At 41.9% G+C, this 22,673-nt stretch overlaps 1 protein-coding gene across 3 annotated transcripts in view; it reads right to left on the reverse strand.

The window, feature by feature from the left end:
- Positions 1-540: 540 nt before the first annotated feature.
- The window catches only part of LOC119915089 (seizure 6-like protein), a 93,108-nt gene continuing 70,975 nt past the window's right edge, over positions 541-22,673 (reverse strand). Inside the window, exons 9-18 of one of the 3 annotated variants that reach the window (XR_005446890.1) lie at positions 21,054-21,192; positions 17,466-17,662; positions 10,630-10,824; positions 9,468-9,659; positions 8,647-8,841; positions 6,450-6,485; positions 6,028-6,142; positions 4,470-4,575; positions 4,060-4,382; positions 541-1,032 (exon numbers count right to left, since the gene is read on the reverse strand). Coding sequence is in view for 2 of the 3 variants with exons in the window: in XM_038734665.1 (XP_038590593.1) it covers positions 4,353-4,382; positions 4,470-4,575; positions 6,028-6,142; positions 6,450-6,485; positions 8,647-8,841; positions 9,468-9,659; positions 10,630-10,824; positions 17,466-17,662; positions 21,054-21,192 (1,205 nt within the window). In the remaining variant the exon portion in view is untranslated. Of the gene's footprint in view, positions 4,383-4,469; positions 4,576-6,027; positions 6,143-6,449; positions 6,486-8,646; positions 8,842-9,467; positions 9,660-10,629; positions 10,825-17,465; positions 17,663-21,053; positions 21,193-22,673 lie in introns of all 3 variants that reach the window. The other 2 variants (XM_038734665.1, XM_038734666.1) reach the window with 2 other exon arrangements.

Consider the following 22,673-nt stretch of genomic DNA (forward strand, 5'->3'; position numbering starts at 1 on the left):
GACCTTGAACTGGTTTTAAAAAGTCTGCAGTGACTTGAGACACAACATGTGTATTAACATTTACCCAAAACCAAATTGCTTTGTTGTCTAAATTAAACCACAGATGGATGTGGAGCCTCTCTGTGGTATAAATGTTCCATTCACGTCAAAAAAATGTTGCCACAAAACTTAACCCAGGCAGTAATTGGGAAAACTATGTAGAACTTTATAAACATAATTTCTAGAAGACAGGGCTGATTATTCCACTCTTTTGTTCCATTAACTGCACATAAATAGTTTATACTCAAATAACTAAATGCTCTCAGAAAATCCTCTGCTAAAATGACATTCAAGTGATTCAAGTATAAACAAGTATTGTAAGTACTGTCTACATTTTTCTGCTAAGATGTTGGAAAGAGCCATGAACAAACCACCGACAGATTTAAAAGTAACATGGTTTTCGGTATAATATTCATCTTCCCCATGTGGTGTGTATTTATCCACATATGGACCCTGAAAAAAACATGATGATGCCAAATAATTAGACGGAAATTCTCAACATTTACAAAGTATTTTGTACTTTTTATTCAAGTTTTACCATTTATTTAGGGAAACTGTTAACGTTTGTCTTCTCATAATGAAAATGTACATTTATCAATCTGCATAAAACATCACATATACAGTACATCAAAATAAATACATCATCTGGTGGGGTTGATTGAGCTTGCACTCGAAGATCGGTCAGTTAACTACAGCTACGCTATTCACACTGCAGCCTCCACATCTGCAACAATGCATGTTTTCCTTTTTAATCAGCAGCCGGTCCGGACCTGGGGGACTCCGGGGCCGGTCTACGACAGTTATCAATCTAACTACAGTACGTGTGAGAAATAAGACATCGGTACTGCACTGGCCCTGAAGTCATAGATTTAAATACCACTGAACTACAGCTAAAGCCAGAACCGGACTGGCTGGAGTTAAAAGCCTTGAAGGTGACTGCCGGCAGGAGGGTGTTCGGGGACAGGAGACAGCTGACATCCTGTGTCGGACTTACTAAGAAAGGAAGAAAAGGGAAGCCGCTGACCATTATTTACGTGCTGTTATTATCAATTTGTGGCAAGAGATGGTGCCGCATGAGTGTGGATGTAAACAAAATCCACCATCCCCAAGATGCTTCCAATGTTGTAATCCTTAAGATTTTAGTCCCAGGTGATTGTGCGACACGTGTTTACAGAGGTAACAGTGGTGTGTTCAGACCACGGATGTATTAGTAGATCTGATACCGATCTTTGTCCTAGTGACCGCTCGCCAACAACAGAAAAATCGTTTTCCCCCTCTAGGCGGCGGACGTAGGCCGCGTGACTGCTTTAGTTTTAGAAAATAATGATCCCCGTCGAGGGAGGACCCAGATTTTTAAAGTTGTGGAGATTATTTTATTCTTAATCAGATTCTGCTTGTTGCCACTTGAAATTCTTGCACATTTTCCATAAATCATAGTTTAAAGTTTTAACGCGGCAGCCTGCTGTAGTAGTGGAACCAATAAGATACTGACCATAGACTGTATATAAGAAATGGACGTAGTCATCATGACGTCACCCGTTGGTTTGTGGACTGCCGTTTTGAAGCCGCAAGTTTGAATGCAGGTTTCAGGGACTTCTGTGTTCGCATCAGATCTCTGACCCGAAGCTTCCCGCTTGATGGTGACGGAGAGATGTCATTAACCTATCCTCTAGCTGTTTCTGCAGTTTCAGGGAATATGTGATTTTAAAGTCGCCAGATCCAAGATGTCACAACAGGCAACAAGTACAATGAAGCTACTGTGCAACACAAAAAATGCTGAATACGAAATGTTTATAGTCTGTGATTACAACATTAATCTTGTGTTTTTTTAGCTTTGTTCACATAGAAATGTTCAATAATAATAATATAAACTATATACACGTGTCAGCGTGAGTTCCCTTGTTGATTTATTGATGATTTATTGAGGTATTTAACCTACAGTTAACTCGCTTTGGGGCGTTATTTATTTCCGGTTATTTCTGTCTATCTGGCACTTTTCCAAGCACGCTATTGGATGATTACTGCAAATACGTCATGTGCGTTGGGCCCCAAACATAGCGGCCTGCTCCTATTGCTGGAAAATCTAACTTGGACAAAGTTACCGATAAATAGCAAATGTGCGAAAGTACGAGTGGCAACAAAATTTGTTTCATTTGTTGAAAACTGTAGAAGTATTTAGCAAAAAACTGGATCCTCCCTCAATGGGGATCGTTTAAATACACAAAATCTCCCGTTGGCCCGCCGTCTGATATAGCTCCAGTATAAAAAGAGACAGGACACCTGCAACTGCAATCAAGCTCAATTATAACTCTTTATATTATTTAATCCATGGAGTTTATATATTTTTTTAAAACTTTCTCAGAGCCTAGAAAAGCAATTGTGCGTGACGTGATCACAGTGTAAAGCCTTTGCGCCGAGCGGCGGGAGAAACACTGGCGAGCATGTGATCCCGGGAGCTTCATGAATCTGAAACATAAATGTGCAGAGTCGAAAAGAAAAAAGCAGCAGAGAAGGAACTGGAGTGTCTGTCGAGACTCACGATTGGTGTCTGCTGCTAGCTAGCTTAACGGTCAAGTTAACCAACATCTGAGGAGGAGTTATGATGCCAAGGTAGGTTGTTTTGTTTTTAACATCTTTTAAATAAAATATCTTTTTGAATATCTTTTTAAATGAAACGGTCACATTTAAATAACATTTTACATTCTATTTAGCAGTAATTTAAATGTGACCGTTTCATTTAAAAAGATATAGAAAAAAGTTATTTTATTTAAAAGATGTTAAAAACAACAACCTCCCTTGTTTTATTTTATTTTCAATGTGTTTTTATTAGAATCATTTTCAAACAAAATTATTTTCTTTATAAAAACATCTTTAGATTTTACAATGAGGGTCGTCTTATATTCGCACTAACACGGTATTTCAGCATCGCTTTGATACGTTTATTGCAATGATATCACAGAAAAAATGTTCATTTTGGGTTCTTACCGCTGTAGTAAACCAGATTAAGGGGAATATTCGCGGGTTGTGTTTATTTGCACGAGTTACACAAGGCAAAAATTCTGCTATAGAGCTGGGAAGGCCTCTATTCACTATTACAATCATTAAAAAGCAGAACAGTAGGGCATTATTACGTGCAGTAGGACGTTAGGTAGCGTTAGCTAACTAACATTACATTAGGGACAATCCACAGCCGACACTTTTCTGGATTAATTTTAGGTTTTGGAAAGAGAATAAATCGCACTTCCTCCTTTCAGCCTCCCAGGAACAGCGTTTGACCAGATCTTTGAAAAATACAGCAAATGAAAGTTAGAAAAACGACTCTTTTTGCATTAGAGTCAATGGAGCGCAGCCATGAAAGTGTCGGACCTCAGTTAGAGCGAGTCCTATACTGCGCTGTGTTTGGGGCGTGGCTTAGCGAAGGGTCAATTCTGGTGCATCTGATTACAGTGTAGACAAACAAATGCTAAAATAAATCAGTTAATAATCTGCCTCCAACTGTCCATCATGCCCTTGCTGAGAAACGTCTAGGTGTGCAGCCCTGTCGCTCTTCATCTAACAGCTCACTCCCTAAAATATTTAAAACTGGGCCGACTGCTGTGACGCTGCCCCGTGTCTCGTTTTGCCTTTTAATGTAAAGCAGCAGCTGTAGAAAATGTTGCCTAACACAGCACTGAGTGAACGGTAAACAGTGAGGCAATGAAACTTAAAACAGTAACGCTGGATTACATGCTGCCTCGTCTCCTGTGAATCCCTCGTGCCTGTTGTAACAGCCGACTCTGCCACTAACAATGACAACTACTATATAAAGAGGTAATGACTGAATGTAAATTCATTGAATAGCAGATTTAAATTGCAGAAATGAATCCGATCATGAATAGTATAAAAAGTTAAGTTTGATTTCATGAAAATCTTAAGGATTATAACTCTCCTCATACTGTGTCCTGTCCCCGACTCCTTCCCCTTCTCCCCTCCTTAACTTCTGTTTTCACACTTCCCACCCACCATCTCCTCTTTCCTCACCATAGTCCGGCGTTCTTAGGTGATCTTTGGGTCTTTCCCGTCCGTCCTCCATCTCCCTTTATCTCTGATCCACACACTGACTCGTCTCATCTCCTCTCCTATTTCCCATCATGTCCTCAGAAGCTGTCACGTCAAAAGGAGGAGAGAACAGGATCAGTCACTGCGTCTCATGCCGGAAGGGGGCTGGACATCATCTATTTGTATTTACATCGCCTCCTCCTGGGCGGAGAAGGAGGGAGGAGAGGATGAAGAGTTCGGGACGGGGCGGTCGGTCTCGGTTCAGAAATGTTTTCTCATATCGATACTTCATATTCACGAGTGTCCTGTTTGACAGAGAAGATGGAAGAGGGTTTATGGACAGTTAGCCGCTCAATGTACTGTTTCACTCTTTAAATGTACCGGACACTCACCCCTCCTGTCTCATAGAGCGGGTTGTCAAACTCTGTCTCCACAGTGATCTGTCGGTAAGGGTGGGGGTAGATAAGAGGAAGCCTTAAGTTGGAGTGATATCGGCACCTAATGGACCGGGTGACGGAAACAGGAACAACATTAAGAGTGAGAATTTATACTTCTTACTTTTACAGTATCCCCCAAAAGTGAGCACATCCCTCACATTTTTGTAAATATCTGATTATATCTTTTCATGTGACAACACTGAAGAAATGACACTTTGCTACAGTAAAGTAGTGAGTGTGCAGCTTGTATAACAGTGTAAATTTGCTGTCCCCTCAAAATAACACATCACACAGCCATTAATGTCTAAACCGCTGGCAACAAAAGTGAGGACACCCCTCACATTTTTGTAAATATCTGATTATATCTTTTCATGTGACGACACTGAAGAAATGACACTTTGCTACAGTGTAAAGTAGTGAGTGTGAAGCTTGTATAACAGTGTAAATTTGCTGTCCCCTCAAAATAACACATCACACAGCCGTTAATGTCTAAACCGCTGGCAACAAAAGTGAGGACACCCCTAAGTGAAAATGTCCAAATTGGGCCCAAAGGTCTCCAACATCCACCAGCTCCGTGATGTCGTCATGGAGCTGGTGGAACAGGACTTCTGCTGAACTCCATGTCCGAGAGGGTTCAGGCAGTGCTGGAAAATAATGGTGGCCACTCAAAATATTGACACTTTGGGCCCAATTTGGGCATTTTCACTTAGGGGTGTCCTCACTTTTGTTGCCAGCGGTTTAGACATTAACGGCTGTGTGATGTGTTATTTTGAGGGGACAGCAAATTCACACTGTTATACAAGCTGCACACTCACTACTTTACTGTAGCAAAGTGTCATTTCTTCAGTGTTGTCACATGAAAAGATATAATCAAATATTTACAAAAATGTGAGGGGTGTCCTCACTTTTGTTGCCAGCGGTTTAGACATTAACGGCTGTGTGATTTCTTATTTTGAGGGGACAGCAGATTTACACTGTTGTACAAGCTGTAATAACTCAGCAGTAAGAATCACAGTCTTCATTATTTAAAAAATAAATGTTTCCAATGAAATGTCCAAATAAAGTTCTAAGCATTATAGTACTGTCCTGTAGCCTTGTTCTTCAAACAAATGTTGTCCTGATGTTCACAACTCTGTTGTCACTTTGTAGTATTAAAGAGCATAAAAGAGAGATCCTGTGTATGTTCTCATTATCATAAGGATTTGTGTTGATCTGAGCAGATATGAGGTGTAACTATATATTGTTATTGTGCATCACAAGTGAAGTAATCCAAAAGTACTGTAACTAGTTACTTTCAGCAGTGAGTAATCTAGTAAAGTAAGGCATTACTTTATAATTTTTTAAAAAGTAACTAATAATGTGTAATCCATTACCTTTTTTGAGTAACCACCCCAACACTGTTTACCACAAACCTATTGCCACAACATGACCCTAGTGGTTTTGCGTCTGGAGTCCAGAGGGAGTTGCCCTCTTTGCATGGCTGGTAGTCCAGCCAGATGAACGTGAGCCTTACCGTGTGACGTAGACATAAGCCCCTCCGAGCAGCACGGACAGCAGAAAAACGAGGATGAAGATAGCCAGCGCTATGTTCCCTCCATCCAGAGTGGAGCCTGCAGTCGCCTCTGCAACTGACACATGAATAAGACAAGGTTAATTGAAGGCATGCTGTTATCAAGAGAACAAATAAAACCTCTAAAGGTCTGGTCACGGGTGGCTTAGCAAAGGTAGGTGGATGCTACAGGTAAACAAATGAATACAAACATGTGGATGGACAAACAGACAGTGGGCATGACCTCAGCAGGCAGGTGTTTGCTGATGCAGGCAGAGCGGACAAAGAGAGGTGCTTTTATTTTCTTTGGTTAGTTTCAGGGTTTTGTCAGTGGGTCTTTTCAGCCCACAGCATCAGAGCACACCAACACACACAGAGAGACTCACCTTCCAAAGCATGGTTGCCAAAGCAGTCATGGTTGGCTGCAAGACATCGTTCTGTCAGTCAGTGCATAGGAACATTTGTATTGTAACAAGGCTGCTTTGAACTGACCGTTCGCTAATCCCCCCTCCCCGCTCTCACACGCCACATATTCATTCAGTCCTAAAAAAGACTTTTGTGTGAATCCTGTGGATTTCTGAACAATTGTTTCTGTGCTGCTGCTGATACATTTATTTTATTTATGATTAATGATTCTTATAAGTTATTTTATGTTTCATGTCCATAGATTTATTTATTTCAGATTCAAGAGCAGGGAGAATGCAGACTAATAATACATACATGAATGTATAATGTGCAAGAATTAGCCAGAAGGGGATTTTACATCTTCTGTCCTTGGACTGGTGCTAATATGTCACCCTACAAAGATAAATGGATTAAGCTATAATAAATCCATGCAGATATAGCCCAATACAATAACAGTTATTATACTAAAACTGTTCTGTATCTGCTCAGTGTTCGATTCACACTACAGGATTTCAATTTCAATACTGGAGACTCTGATCCAGGGTCGAACGACAAGTTTCCGGTGTGATACGGTGTGCAACGGGCTTTGAGGTGTGTTTTCTCTCATTTGGTGGGTGTGTCAGAGGTGTTACCCAATCAGCAGCGACGTGTTATGTCGGGGTATTAAAAAGGCAGTGAAGTGCAGGAGACGTCTTTCACCAACGCTGCCTTCTACGGATACTGAGGATACGGTACTTCGACCACATAACCAACGAGGAGTTCCTTAGACGAGGCAAGCTGCCCAAGTTAAGCGTCATTGTCGCACGCCGTTGCCTAAGGCTCGCCGGACACATTATCCGCATGAATGACAGGCGAATCCCGAAGAAGGCGTTTTGCTGGGTTCCAGAGGTGAGAGGTGTGAGACCAGAGGAGATTAAAGCCCATAGGCCTCAGTGAAGAGGTGTGTTTTAAGCTGGGTTTTAAAGGTTATTATAGAGGAGGCAGAGCGGATGGCAGGAGGAAGCTTGTTCCAGAGAGATGGTGCACCGACACAGAAAGCTCTGTCACCAAATGTCCGGAGCCTGGAGTTAGGGACAGCGAGCAGGTCCTTGTCAGACTGAGTGTAGGGATGGAGTAGATCTGTGAGGTACTGAGGTGCAAGTCCATGGAGAGATCTGTACGTCAGTAGGAGGATTTTATAGAAGAAGAAGACACAACAGGGTGATCGAGGCACCACCATTTCTGTCATAAATAAACGTTTTTGCAACGTTTTGTCGGCTCTGAACTCGACCGAATCTGCAAAATGAGTGCAAATGTACATCCACAAAAGTTTAAAAATTGTGACGCCCTGTAGAGTATTTGTAAGCCTCGCTCTCATTCGTAGTGCTGATGCTGTGAGCTGAGGTCACAGACCTCTCTGCTAACTTACGACCCTCTGTTTCCCTCCACAGGCTCCACCTCCGCCTTGGTTTCTGGACATGCTGTTTTAGTTGCTCTTATTGTTTCTTGCACATTACAACACCCTTGCACACATTTTCCATGCATCCATCATCCTGCCCTGACATGACTGAAACCACTAATGTTCATATCTCATACTTTATCACCTTTACCTTGAAACAAGTCTTAATTTGGCTTATTTTGATTTAAATAAAAAATATTTTGTTAAACGTTTACCGCGGTGTGTTTCCCTTTTGTCGTGACCTTCTGAGCCACGTCACAACAAATTAAAGATTTGCCCTTTCGAAGTGTCAACGTTTCAAAACATTTGCACCAGTTCATCAACATTTAAAAGGTTTCAAACCTGGAAAACAAACTACTACAACGGGAGAACAGTAACACGTGTGAAAAGAGTTACAAAACGTTTGCAGGTATTAGATTAGATTTATCAAAACTATCTTTTATTAGATTTAAAGCTTTCAAACCTTTTTTTTCAGTTTCAAAATATGACACTATATTCATCCCGTACCCGACCCTTCAAACTCTTTAAATGCTGTAACTTTGTGCCTAGAGCTATGATTGGACAATCGCCGTTTGGGAAGGGGGTTTAGCGAACGGTCATTAGCATGCAGGAGCATGATCAATCTGTATCAACAAGCATGGGGCAAAAAATTCTTTTAAGAGTATTGTGTCCATGCACAAATCCAAAGGGAGCTTTTCATTCCACAAATTCATCAGAATAAAAGGCTGCAAAGGTCTCACCCCTGCAGAGTGGAAGCGGGCCGCTCCAAAACGACGGGTTTCCCAGGATGCATTTAATAGCAACCTCTCCAATGAGCTCGTAGCCTTGGTAGCAGACAAAGGTGAGTGACTCGCCGGGCAGGTAGAGCCTCTTGGACAGGATCTGGTAGCCGTTGTCAGGGAGGCCGGGGTTTTCACAGGAAACAGAATCCTCAGCTAGATGTAAGGAGGAAGGAAAAAAAGAAAGCTTGATGGCTCCTGTTGAGTTTCTCACCACGAATCAGAGGTTTTGCGTCAGAGCTCGACTGACAGATTTGACAGGCTCTGGCTGAGGTGACATGACTCATGGATAATCTCCACCCCCTCCTCCAGGTTGCTGAGGGCTGATTGGTACGGTGCGTTAGCATTGAATTTACATTTCAAACACTTCACACAAACATTAATATCCCTGAAAACACACGTACACACTATCTGCAGCAGATGAAGCGTCGTGTCTGGCATGCAGAGGCGCTGTGATCTGTGTCAGCGGAGGAAAGAGAGAGCCAGGCGTTTTTTTCTCATACAAGAAATCACACAAACCCACTCATGTTAGATCGCACAGCCACAGGGAAAAAGCCTCTCATCTTCAGTTTACTGCCGCGCGCAACTGTCTATCCTGATGACAGGTTTCTGAAATCACAGGGCCGACAAATTACCCATAAACCACAGGACTCTTTCCGCTCACAGGTTTGATATAGCAAATAAAATAACTATTATCTTTTCCAGGTCGGTAAAAACAACTAACTCTCATGTGTCGTCTTCTTTTTTGCAAGTCAAAACCGTACAGACTTTCTGATACTCACAAACACAGTGAGGCAGTCGAGACGTCCACACGGGGGTCCCTGGCTCGCGGCCGTAGCAGGTAATGGTGGCGCCGCCCTGCAGGATGAAGCCCGGGTTGCAGCTGAACTGAATGGTCGTCCCGACCAGGAGTTTAGGGTCGGACAGAGACCTGGTGGAGTGATCCACATGGCCGGGATCTGAACAGTACATGACTGAGAAAAATATATACGTTCAGATTTTCTCATTCATAACATCACCTACTTAATATTTTGTCAGTAAAATAGCCGACAAACACACAACATACATGACACGACAAAAAGGATAATAATTTTTAAACCTATTTTCACACATGTTGGTTTTGAAATGATCACTAGATACACAAATAATCTGTGCAGTAGATGTTTCAGCCGGCAGCTTAACCGGCTGCAGTGGCTGCAAAGTATTCCTTCGGGGCAATTGCGCCGTCTGAATTACCGCCTGTGGAAACGTGAGTCAGAGTTGGAGAGAGGAGTTTGTTGTGTAGGAGTACCATTAGAAAATAAAGTCTTGCTAGCAGTTCGTCTTCGGTTTCCACCGGCGTCTTCCTGCAACAACTCGCCTCTCGCGAGGTTTCAGACAGAACTGTCTATGAGCGAGACTCCAGTTTCCTGTTAAGAACAAAGGGGGTCACCCGGAGTCCCTCGTTGGGACACCTGGTGTAACAGTCTGAGCCTGTCGCTGGCAACAAGAAGCTCTTTCTGTGGACGCCGTTTTGACTGAATGAATTCTACTGCACGGATTCAAAACTTTCTGTACCTACTAGTCATTTCAACACCGACATGTGTGCAAATAGGGCCCAGGTTTAAAAATACAAAGGTTACACTTAGTTTATTTATTATGGGTCATTAATATATAGATATAATTGTCTGAACCCTGAGGGTAGGCTCTGTTGTTACAGCAGCTAATGACAGAGAACCAGATAGAAACGATCAAAAGGGTTTCTAACATGAAACACCTGAACACCAACTCTACTTTTAAAAGTTTAAAACTCCTGTGAGGAGAGTTCATCCTGAAAGGAGTGTGCATTTGCTCAATGAATTTGGTGGCTATTTATATATTCATATATTCGCTCGCATTCAGTTCCAGTTAATGAACTGGACCAAATCTCACACACACACACATTTAGGCAGACGTGGAACTGACTCTTTTCACAGAAGGGGGGCTGGGAGCTCCAGGTGAGGTCTAACTGGCAGGTGAGGGTCTCTCGTCCCACCAGGTCATAACCGGGGTCACACTGGTAGGTGATACGAGCCCCTCGCACCAGTGCAATGTGGGATGTCGTCTTCCAGCCGTTCTGGATCTCAGGCAGGTCTGGACAGGAGTCGTTTCGGGACACCTCTGAGATTTAAAAAAATAAAATAAAGGTTGATTAATGGCATCGGTTCTCGTGGTCCAGGTTCGGCTGCAGTGAAGAGCTTCCTCTTCCTTTCACAGGGTCAAGAAGAAAACAAGATAAACAACACTACATCTGATCTGAACATGATTCTGGCTCTCTGTGAGGAAGAAATCCATCGCAGCACAGAGGACTGGTGGACTCATTGTGCGATTACTTGGCCGTGTGAGGGATGGATTTCGTCTGTGCTGGACAGTCTTCAAATATCACCTCTCCAGAGCGTATCCACTCTGACAAGGACAGTTTTCCACATGAAGCTGGAGAAGCCTGTCAGTTTTTTATTCAGTCTCCCACTCAAACAGCCCTCAATACAATTATTACAAGCTGTCAGTTATCTGTCACAGGGGTGTTGATCTGCTACCCATAGCACGCACAGCTCGTACTGAACATTGGCACTGGACATAAATCAGGAGGTGCAGAACTGTCCAATGTAATAAGCTCTGCGTGTTCTGGGTACCAAGTCCAACTTTCATGCAGGAGACCAGAGTCCACGTCGCGTCCACAACCTACGATTAATGTTTACCTTTTATTACCTGTAAACACACTACGTTACTTTTTTTGGCCACTTGAGGGCACCGGGAACAAGTTGTGAAGACAAAATCAACATATTATCACCTTAAAAGTTCATATGTTGCTTATCTGCACCTCCAGCAGGTACGGAGCTACATTTTTATTCTCTTAAAGTCGTGTTTGAGTCTCCTGATGAATGATGATAAAGGCAGACTGTCGTCGTTAGCTGGGAAAAGGGAATCAGCAGGTTTATACGTTTTATAGAGCGAACAAATACACAGCGTGCTCTCGTTGGCTGCTGATCACCCACAGCCTCCTTATGGTAAGATTATGTCTTTAAATCCCTTACACAACACTATCATCACTCTACATCCCTCCCTGGTAAAGTTTTTGAGGCTCATGTTTCCACTCGTCCTGGTTTTACCGCGCCACTCAACGCTCCTCTCGTTTCGGATCACCTCGCTCTCTGCCTGATCCCCTGTCTGATTCTCGCCTATGAAACTGTCCTGCCCTGCATTCATTAGTTGCACCTGTTACTTGTTAGATTCTTGTTGGATCCTAGAGTATTTAGTTCACCAGGGGCCGTATTACAGAAAGTTCCTATCTTAAGTCTGAAGTTAAGACAGGAAGAGTCTAAGAGAGGATTTTTCTCAATTTGGTATTACTGAAGAAAATCCTAGCTAACTTTAGGAATCCAATCTTACTTCATTCTATCTTATCTCAGGTTAGGAAATCCTAAATACTCTTTTCTCATCTCGCCAAGCTAAACAGCTTTTAATCGCTTGTCATTTATTTTAAGAAACATACACTGAAAATGGGTCAGAAACAACAACTATCATTGAACTTCAAGTCAGATGACTTAGAGGTGTTGGCAACCTCGTCGAGAAATCCACATTCACGTAACGCTTAGCCTATCCGGGGAGATGAAAGACAGAGAGTGGGCTAAAACAGCGGACACAGTCACTGCCGCGTATCACCGGGGTGAAGTTAATTAATAATTAGTTTAATATTCAACATTCGTCGGTTTCGCGCCTGTTACATTCAAAATCTCCATTTCATTTCATTGATTTTGTGAAAGCAGTAAAAGAACCATGTGGATTAAACAACTTAGCAAACACTACCTGGTGGAAAAGTAAAAGTTAGGACAGCTTAACAGTCAGGAGAGTTTATTTAGGATTTTTTCTGTAATACATTTTTCTTATCTAAAGTTAGGAAATGAATCTTGACTTAGCAACTGTTAATCTGTAACGGCCTTTTTCCTAAATCATTTCCTAACCCTTATTACCACGGTTACCAAGCAGTTAGGATAGGATCTGTCGGTTAGGAAGTTTCTGTAATACGGCCCCTGGCTCCCCTTCCACTTTCATGTCTGCATTTCTAATTCATAACTTCGATCTTTTGGGTTTTTTAACTCTGCTTTAGTTGCTGACGTTGTCTTAGCGTTAGCCTCCCTGCCACACTTGTGTACCTGATTCATCCCGAGGTTCCCCGTTTCCGGGGTACTCCTACCTCAATCTCGAACAATGACGGGTTTTTAAAGCTGTCAATACTTTAATGTGATACACTACTTGACACAACTGTGAATTTATCAAAACCAATGATGCCCAAGTGAAATAATATTCCACCCCCAAGCAAATATATAATATAAGGCCTGGTGATGAAGAGGTTACGGAAACTATGATCCTCTAATCTACTTCCTGTTTCTGAGGCGTGCTTTTGGGTCCTCTGTCCGTCATCCCCCAGTCATTACAGATAATCCGTTTTAGATCGGGACTCAGACCCAATCAGCCCAGTCTTGGTGTGCAGCCAGCATTAAGTCCAGTATTCAGTCTCTGTTAGCTCTGTGTTTGGTCTCCACCAGCTCCCGAGGAAAATATCTGGCTCTTTGGCTGCTAAATGCTCCACTGTGTTCACCAGTGTGGACAGGGTTTCTCTAAACAGCTGTTGAGAATGAGTCAAAACAGGCAAAGTTTGGGGCTGGGAAACCAAAGCAATGAGGTGAAAGGTGCGAAAACTGCAATGCAGAGCTGAGGGAACGGATCAGGTGATAACGAGTTTGTCTCTACGAGGAAACTCCTCTTTTGCGTTACTCGTACTCATTAAACCTCAAACTATAAAGTATTGCATCTTTAAAGAGGCTGTCTCAAACTCCCAGTAAACTAGATGCTCTCAGTTGCGTAAGTTTTAATGAGCGGAATTAGTGTTACTAAATGAAAAAACACAGAGGATGTGTGTTTTGCGTCTGATTCATCTGTAAGATATCTGAGAAGACCTCACGCACCAGCGTGAACTGATAACAGCAAAGCAGCAGGAGGCTCAGACCAACAGCCTCTAATCGTTCTGACGATCCTTCTGAATCAAGAATTCTTCAGATCTTTAATTCAAAGTGTGCCGCTCAAACTTTCTTGCCATCTTATCTCTTATCTGTTCAGTCTTAAAATCAATGGAGCTTCAGAATTTAATAAGGCCCACAGCCAAGAGAGCGGAACAACCCTCCCTTCAGATCGATCAAAAAATATCTTTTTATTTTAATTACCACAAATGGAAACAAAAAACAAATAATCAAGTCAAATAAGTCATCAAAAATAAGTTTTTTGTTGAGCTGGTAGGTCAAAACAAGTTCACTGATAAAATGGATCATTATGAAAAATACTGGGAGGGTATCGACAGCTGATAGTTAGATGAAGACTCAACGTCCACTTCTTTCACACAGGCTACGTTCCCACCCATCTGTTAGAGGAAGAGATGCATTGTGGGTAATAAAGGCAGCAGCTTTTGACAAAGATGAAGAATGAGTGGAATAAAAAAGACAATGTCTCTGGTTCTGCTGCATTTTGATGCTTCTTTAAACTGAACCTCTTTATCTTAACCTTTATGAAGAATATTACATTCACAAATACAACATTTCAATATAAATCAAACATTATACTGAAGCATTATATAGTCTGAAGAATTTAAATCACTTAAAATGTATAAAGTCTTAACTACTTTTCTTTAATGCCTTGGTTGCTTGATACGTGATCCCCCTCGTTTAATGTCGGCTATTTTGTTTTGGCTGAAGATTTTCGTATGAGATGAAATACAATTCAATAAAAACAACAGTTGTATTGAATTGTACTTTTTTTAATTAAACACAATATAACCTTTGGGCTACCTTGTTAACCTGCGTATGGTGACAAGAAATGTTTCTGAATTAAAAAAATCCTACATGATGTTTTTATTTAAGCATCTCTGAATAAATTCACCTTTGTTTGAACACCTAACTCTGGTCTGCGTTTGAGTTCTGGTCACCGGTCCTGACAGTTACAGGAGTGAAATAATAAATCGGTGTACTACTCTGTGGAAAGGTAAGTTTCACTGTCTGAAAAATCACGTCGTACACTGAAGAAATTCCTGCCCAGAAACAACGCTGCAGTTAAATCACATCAGCTGGAGATTACTGTCATGCACCCTCACAGACGGTTTATGTTTCTCCCTCTTCATTCAAACATTTACAGACACATTAGTTGCTCTGTGGATTCAATAATATCTCAACTGTAAAATAGGCTAGAACAAAACAAAACCAGCCTCGCTATCCACTCAAGCCGAGACGAAAATACAGAACATTAATAAAATGTACACTGTTTCAAGTCAGACACGTAAATAGGAACCTCCTGTTGGGACTAGAGTGTGTCTGCATATGTATATTTGATGAGCGATCGGGCAGCGCACAGTATTGCATTACACTGTACAATATAATAGGCCAACAGGGATTTGTAAGTTGAAGGATTCTAGATTAATTATTCATTCTCTATTGACTCGGTTCTCCTTCTCCGAGCAGAGTGAATGTGTGTGGTGGGTAATTTATTCTGCGCACACACACATATATAATCAAAGAGAGTAGCCTACGTATTCATGCTGTGTCTTCTTGATTTAGTCCTCTTGGGAAATGTGCGTGAGTTTGTGGTGTCGGGAGCGCGACAACTAAATTGGACAGTGTGTCTCGGTGCAATGCTAAATTGGAGTCAGGTGCTGGGTACGGGAAGCACTGCGCATCCCTGCGTGTGTGTGTACAAAGGAGGAAGTGAGCTTATTTGGCTGCTTGTTAAACGCTGGGCTTGTGTCTAGATGAGAGCCACTGTGAGACGGTGAAACAAATAGGATGTGATTGAATAAGGGCAGAGGGAAATGAAAGGAGAGACAAATAAAGGGAAGAGGAGGAGAAAAGGCAAATTCAAACTGAACTGGAAAACTGAATCTATTTAAAGGAGAACGCTGCTGATGTTCTACAAGTTCTTCTTATTTCAACAAATCTAATGTTAATCTGACTTCCTGTCTGTGGCTCTCAGCTCCAAGCTCATTGGTTCCTGGGTGGTAGGCAGGTGGAAGCGTAGCAGAAGGTCTGTGTGGATGTAAGTACCTACTTTCTGAGGCAGGCAAAATAAATATTATTCCTCCAACTTGTTTTATTGTTCTCGAAAGTTATGAAGTAACATTGGGTGGCTGGGAATTGGTTTGTCAAGTGATCTTTTCCCTGTCGTGCGCGATAACGTGCCTGGATATCCTCACGTCATCTTTGATAAGAGTTACAGGTTTCTTTCTGTTTAGAGTAAGATCAGGGAGGTAAGTTGAGATTGTTACCAGGGCTGGGCAATAAAACAATAATGATAATTATTGCAGTATCATTTTCCTCAATAACAATATAATAAATGTTCAATATATATATATATATTAAACTTAAATAAATAATGATTTGACTTATATCGTGATAATTTGCGTAATCGAATGATATGAAATGTTGTTATCGTGATAACATTTTTGGCCATATCGACCCAGCCCTAATTGTTACCTCTTCGATGTTGGAAAATGAGCACTACTGTACTCTGTCAGTAGGGATGAAGTAGGACCGAATATAATGAAAAACTTTCCCGAATACCGAACAAGTAGATTCACATTTGTTCCATGTATTTTGCCATTTTGATTTTTAAATAATCAAAATGAGCTTTTTACTCAGTGTTTCCCACAGGATTTGGAGAGACTATAGTGGGGGGGTCCGGGGCCCCAGAGGTTCCGGTAAAGTAAATTACATGCATTTCTGTGAATATAATCCAATTAATCTCATTTCCATCCTCTATAGACGCCTTATTTTAAAAACTGGACGTTGTCACGTGTTTCCTCCTCGCGCTAAATCCATCCAGTCCGACCCAGTTTGATAAATAATATATAATAATAATAATAATAACATGAAACATAGCAACACTTGTCTTTGTAAAGAGACAAACTGACAGGATAAAGGTTAGGATCTCTAACCTGCCTGTCAGCTCGCACTGGTCCGTTTCAGTGGATTTACCGTAAAGGCTTGAATACGTGTGCACTACAAATTTAGCTAGCTTAATCGCCTTCTCATAAACGAGTGACAGAAACACTCAAAGCGGTTCTTTTCTAAGAAGTGCTGACATGTCACCATAATTGTTCGGTAAAATTTATTCGGTCTTTTGACTTATTAGGCCGAACACCAAAAGTGCTTTTTATGCTATTTTCAGCCGATTAATTTCGGTGGCCGAACAGTCGGTGCATCCCTACACCTGTCTGTGTAACGTCTCTGGCTGCTTTGCCGCTGGGTTGATAAATGACGAATAGGCCTAACTGCGATTGCGTGATCATGACCTGTAGACCTATGAGTTGCTGTGCTTTAGTTCTGTGCTCATCGTCACAGTGTCTCTCTCTGTGTCTTGATTTGTTAGTGTAAGCTGGTTAAGAATATTTCGGCTGTTGGGGGAATTTTGTGGCCGTAGCTTTGATAGATTTGGCGTTCAGGCAGCCGCTGTCCTTGCTTTCAAACAAAGGGCCCAAGGAAAATATCTGCACCGGTGTTTGTGGGCCAAGGGGACGAAGAATCAAACTCTGAAGCATGGTAACTCCACAGTGATGATCTTTCAGGCTGGTTTGAGTCTTTTAATGGGTTCTGTTGACAATAAGAAACTTATAGAATATAGACACATGATTTATCATTTAATTCATACTTATATGTTTACCCAGTAACGTGAGAACAGGCCTTGGTCTTGCCGTTTGATGTCAAACTGTTTTGAACGCTCACCCATATAGTTGATGATGAAGCCCTCGCCCTTGCCGAAGACGAGCCCCGCAGGGTCGGAGTGGAAGGTGACGGTCAGGTCGGGGGTGGTGGAGGAGAGCTTGAAGGGGCTGCTTCCTCCGACGTAACGCCCCAGGATACGAGTCGTGACCTCATCGCCGTCAGTGATGGTCAACATGTCGCTGTCGCTGATGTTCAGTCTGAGGAGAGGGAGAAGTTAAGCCAGCGGTATCAGCTCAGAACAAGCTATGATGACTCAGTGCAGTCATGTCTACAGCCGGCTGTGTGGGAGACGAGATGACCTCAAAGGCTAAATGCTGCATTCATCCACAGGCGAAGTGTTTAACAGTCTGTAAACACAGCCGTGTCTTTATCGCCCCACAGAGACGCTTGTTTCACCACACTGCAGAGGCTTCTTAAAGATGCAGTTTGCACTGTTTTCACAAATGGAAATATCTGTAAATATGTTATTAATCTACCAAAGTAGACTGAAGCATGTTATTGGATCAGTGCTTGCAGGAAGTGTAGTTAAACCCATTTAATACCACAAACTTTTTTATGTAATGAATAAACATGATTTTCAAAGGAAATGGCTGATGATACTAAAACACTGGTTATTGTACTCATTAAATCTTGACTTTTTTAAAAGTTTACCTGACTTATTTATAATACAGTAACGCCCCTCACATTTTAGTAAATATTTGATTATATCTTTTCATGTGACAGCACTGAAGAAATGACTCTTTGCTACAGTGTAAAGTAGTGAGTGTGCAGCTTGTATAACAGTGTAAATTTGCAGTCCCCTCAAAATAACACATCACACAGCCGTTAATGTCTAAATCGCTGGCTACAAAAGTGAGTACACCCCTAAGTGAAAATGTCCAAATTAGGGTGTACTCACTTTTGTTGCCAGAAGTTTAGACATTAATGACTGTGTGATGTGTTATTCAGGGGTCGGTCCCATTTTGTTTTCCTTGTATCTGCTTCCCCTTGGACATATTATCCATAAACATGGTATTTCTTTTCATATTTATGCTGATGACACACAGATGTATTTTCCAGTCAGATTCACAGACCCTGGAATGCTCAGTTCACTTAACAACTGCCTTTGTGAAGTTAAAAAATGGATGTCAAATAATTTCCTCCAGCTGAATTCAGACAAAACAGAAATCCTTGTCATTGGGTCCCAGCAGATGGCAAATCAAATACTGCCATCTGCTGTTTCCCTAGTAAATCACATTAAGCCTGTGGCAAAGAACCTTGGTGTTTGGTTTGATAGTAATTTAAATTTCGAGCAGCACACCACAAAGCTTGTTCAATCATGTTTTTATCAACTTAGAAATATAGCTAAAATTCGATCTATGTTAACTTTTAAGGACACCGAGACCATTTTACACGCCTTCATCTCATCACGCCTGGATTATTGCAACAGCCTTTTCACCTGTTTAACCCAAAAATCTATTGATCGACTCCAGACTGTCCAGAACTCAGCTGCCAGGCTTTTAACCAGAACAAAGAAATATGACCACATTACTCCTCTTTTAGCTTCATTACACTGGCTCCCAGTATGTTTTAGAATTGACTTTAAAATTCTATTGATCACTTTTAAAGCTCTTCATGGCCTCTCGCCTTGTTATATTTCTGACCTTTTAGTCCCATACGCACCAGCACGTACCTTGAGATCCTCGGGCAGAGGTCTGTTGTCTGTTCCAGAGTCTCGACTGAAAACTAAAGGGGACAGAGCGTTTGCTGTCAGGGCCCCGAGGCTCTGGAACAGCCTGCCCGAGGAAATCAGGTCGGCTGAGTCAGTGAACTCTTTTAAGTCCCTTCTTAAAACATACTTTTATAGGAGAGCCTTTCCTGATCTTATTTGACTTTATTTTATGCCTTTTATTTTATTCTATTTTATTATTCTAGTCTCTGCTGACGCCTTTAAAAACAGGTGGAGACTTTTATTGAAGCTCGCCTTTGTCTCGCCATCTGCTGTCTGAAGTAGGCAAACGTGTGTGTTTTTGTGCGCTTTACAACCAATTTATTTTATTGACTATTATACAATTTTTATGATGTTGTTGCTTATGTTTTTATTGTTTGATTATTATTTATTACTATTTCACATTGTTATGTTTGTTTTATTGTCATCTCTTATAATATGTATGACTTCGTTATTTTACACATCACTTTTAGGCTTTGTTCTGTGAAAGCTGCTAGATTTAATAAACTTTACTTACTTACTAAGCTGAGCAGGGGGAAACAGCAGGCCTGTCTAAAGGTTAAAAAAATCCACCTAGCATCTCATCAAAATCTCATTAAAACTCTCTATCCTATCCTAAACGTTTGGCATAGCGTTTATAATTGCTGATGACACACAACTATTTATATTGTCGTAACAGCCAGTGATCGCTCCCAGAGAGCTTCTTGTCAGAAGCATGGATGTACTGAAGTTGCTCACTGGGTGCATATGCTGAAAAGGTCCCTGTGGGTTTTTGGCCCCTTGGAGCATGCTCAGTCCTTTAGAGATCATCTTCTCCAGCTGAGCCGGTTTAGAGCATGCACATTCAAGATGTCCGCTGGCCGAGCTGGCTGACTTCCTGTTGGCTCCCCCCAGCGCTCATGAATATGATAAAAATCATTTAATTATACGGCTCTTCCAGACTTTCCAAATGTTACTGACTGAATGGATCAAATTCTGATACATAGAGAGTCATTTCAGGTTGTTTCTGATGCTCAGGAAAAGTGATTAAATCGCTAATTTTGTAATGATTGGGTATTGTGTGGCCACTACACCAAAACTGCCTCACAGTCCAGTGCTCCTCCCAGGGCTTTTATCAGACGTCCATCACTGACTGCCGAGCTGGAGCTTTACAAGGAAGGTTAAAATCAAGAGCAACTGGACTTGGTTGAAGATACTCGTTCCCCTTGACCTATGACCTTCACAGACATCAAGCTTGAGCTGCCTTCCTCTTTCTGACCTGGCTTTAAATTAATTGGCTGCTGTGTTTTTACTCTTCATGCTCTTTTGAAGCTGGTTATTTAACTGTTCCTAAATTTAGTTTAAATATATTTTTGGGCAGAGCCTTTTCTCATTAAGATCCCCCTCTTTGGAATAAACTCCCACTGCAAATTCAGGAGGCAGCTATGTTGAGATTTTATATAATCTTTTCTCTATGCTTTCTGGGTGAAATGATACACAGCATTCAGCCTGCACCGATCTTCACCTGGATCGTCTTACTGTATTTATCTACAAACAAAAACATAGATTCAACAGACTCTTAAATAGAATAAAGCCTCTCCCTTTGGTTTTATATTTAGTATCGTGGCCAGCTCTGGAGCAAGCCGGTAAAAGTAGAGAATCAAGACGAGGGCAGAATATTCTGGTGAAAGCTGCAGTGGCCTTCTTATAAGCATGCTCTCTAATGTTGGCAAGTTTCGAATTTAATGGTTCAGTATGAGCAGGATTAGAGGAATATCAACAGACTGGGCCCCTCACTGAAACTCCCTGCGTACATTTTTAATGATCACATTTGGTGCTTGATCGAGCCGAAGTTCGGATCAGAGCTGAAGTTTTTTATTGTGTGTCGGTGTATTTCTCACAGCTGTACATCAAGCAGCACCCGTTTGTCCTCCCCGACATGTATCGTCCAGCTGCAGTCCTCTCCCTCTCCGTACCACTCTGGCCAATTTGGAGACAGAATCACCCCTCCTGGACCAGTCAGGTCGCCCCCACACTGTGCTGCAGACAGAAAGGAGGACGGCAGAGTAAAGAGCGTGCAACCAAAGCGAAATATGGAGGATTTAAACAGACATATTTTTTGCTCCTTTTGCTCGTGGTTTTGGGTGTTGAGTGTGTTGATTTCCTATTTTAGTTTGGTATATCGTTCCTCCAGCGTCTTTTCACAGTGCTTGAAAGACACATTAAGGTGAAACTATTAAATATTATAACTATTGAGCATTAAACACATTTTCTGCACCAATTTATGGTGGAAATGTCTTTATTTATATGAAGGGGAACAAAATTAAGGTGGCAGGTGACAATTCAAAATGTAAAAATATAAAATGAATCTAATGCAGTAATCAGCCTTTGGACGATGCACATTTGTTTCTTCTATATTTCAGTTGCATTGCCTGTTTTCTTATTGTTTCATTTGTTATTTAAGATTTATTGTTGCTGTTCAGAACATTTTTAACAAAAGCTTTCAAAAAGCGATGGAGTCCCCAGCGTCCTCAGTGTAAATGACACCTGTCTGTCAGTATTTTTAAATGTCCCGCCCCATCCAGGCTGTGATTGGTCGGTTCACGACAAGTGACACTGACGAGCTACTTTCAGCACACGGCTGCTTGAAAGGCACCCGAGCTTCTCTTCTCCCTCGTCTCTCTCTGCCGACAGAGTTTAGCGGGCAGGTGAGAACGGGAACAGGTGAGCGTCACGTGGCGCCCAGAGAGGGCAGACGACCGGCAGCTCGGGAGGAGTCCCGGTACGCCAAAGAGTAAAATGTCGAGGTGCCGGTCCCGGAGCGTACCGCCCCACTTCAAGCACTGCTTAGTCATTCGGGCTGTGTTTCCTGTTTGTTGCCTACCTCTCTGTGTTATTTTCTTTCATTCCAGACTTTCAGCAAATCTTCACGCCACTACTCTGCCTCTGATTGGTTAACCGTAGCCTTAACCAACCCTGACCAACGGAGGCAACAAGTACTAACCAATCAAAGGCAGAGTTGTCGAAAGTCTGGCAGGAAAATAAATAACACTACACTTCCTGCCTTTGTGTGTTTTCCCGCTTGCCTGGTCGTCTGCTTCACCCTGATCCATTCCACCTGTGCCCTGTTAGCTCCTCCTCTCCCGTGGTTGCTTGGTGTGTTCCCCGGTCATTTGCGGGCTCGGCTCTGTCTCCTGGTCGAGCGTCCCAGCCCTCTTCCTTTGTGTTTCTCCGTGTTGTGGCCTTATTTGTTGGACTTCCTTTGGTTTTAGATTACTTGAACTTTGGATTGTGCCTGTACTTGTTTTAGATTTCCGAAATATTAAAGTTTTTTTTATCAACTCACAGCTTCTCCCGTCTGGATTTTGGCAGCTGGACAGTCAGAGGTGGTGAACATCCCCCGTTATATCACCTGTTCTGATGTTATTGTTTTGGTATTTCCTCTTTCAGTTTATAAATCACCTCTGTCTCTGAGGTCTCGTTCTTTGTCTTCGATTATGTTTTGTTTTGGTCAGTTGTGC

Source organism: Micropterus salmoides, unplaced genomic scaffold (assembly GCF_014851395.1).
Source record: "Micropterus salmoides isolate LMB-PRFRI ecotype aquatic unplaced genomic scaffold, ASM1485139v1 Ms_hic_scaffold_20, whole genome shotgun sequence".
NCBI lineage: Eukaryota > Metazoa > Chordata > Actinopteri > Centrarchiformes > Centrarchidae > Micropterus > Micropterus salmoides.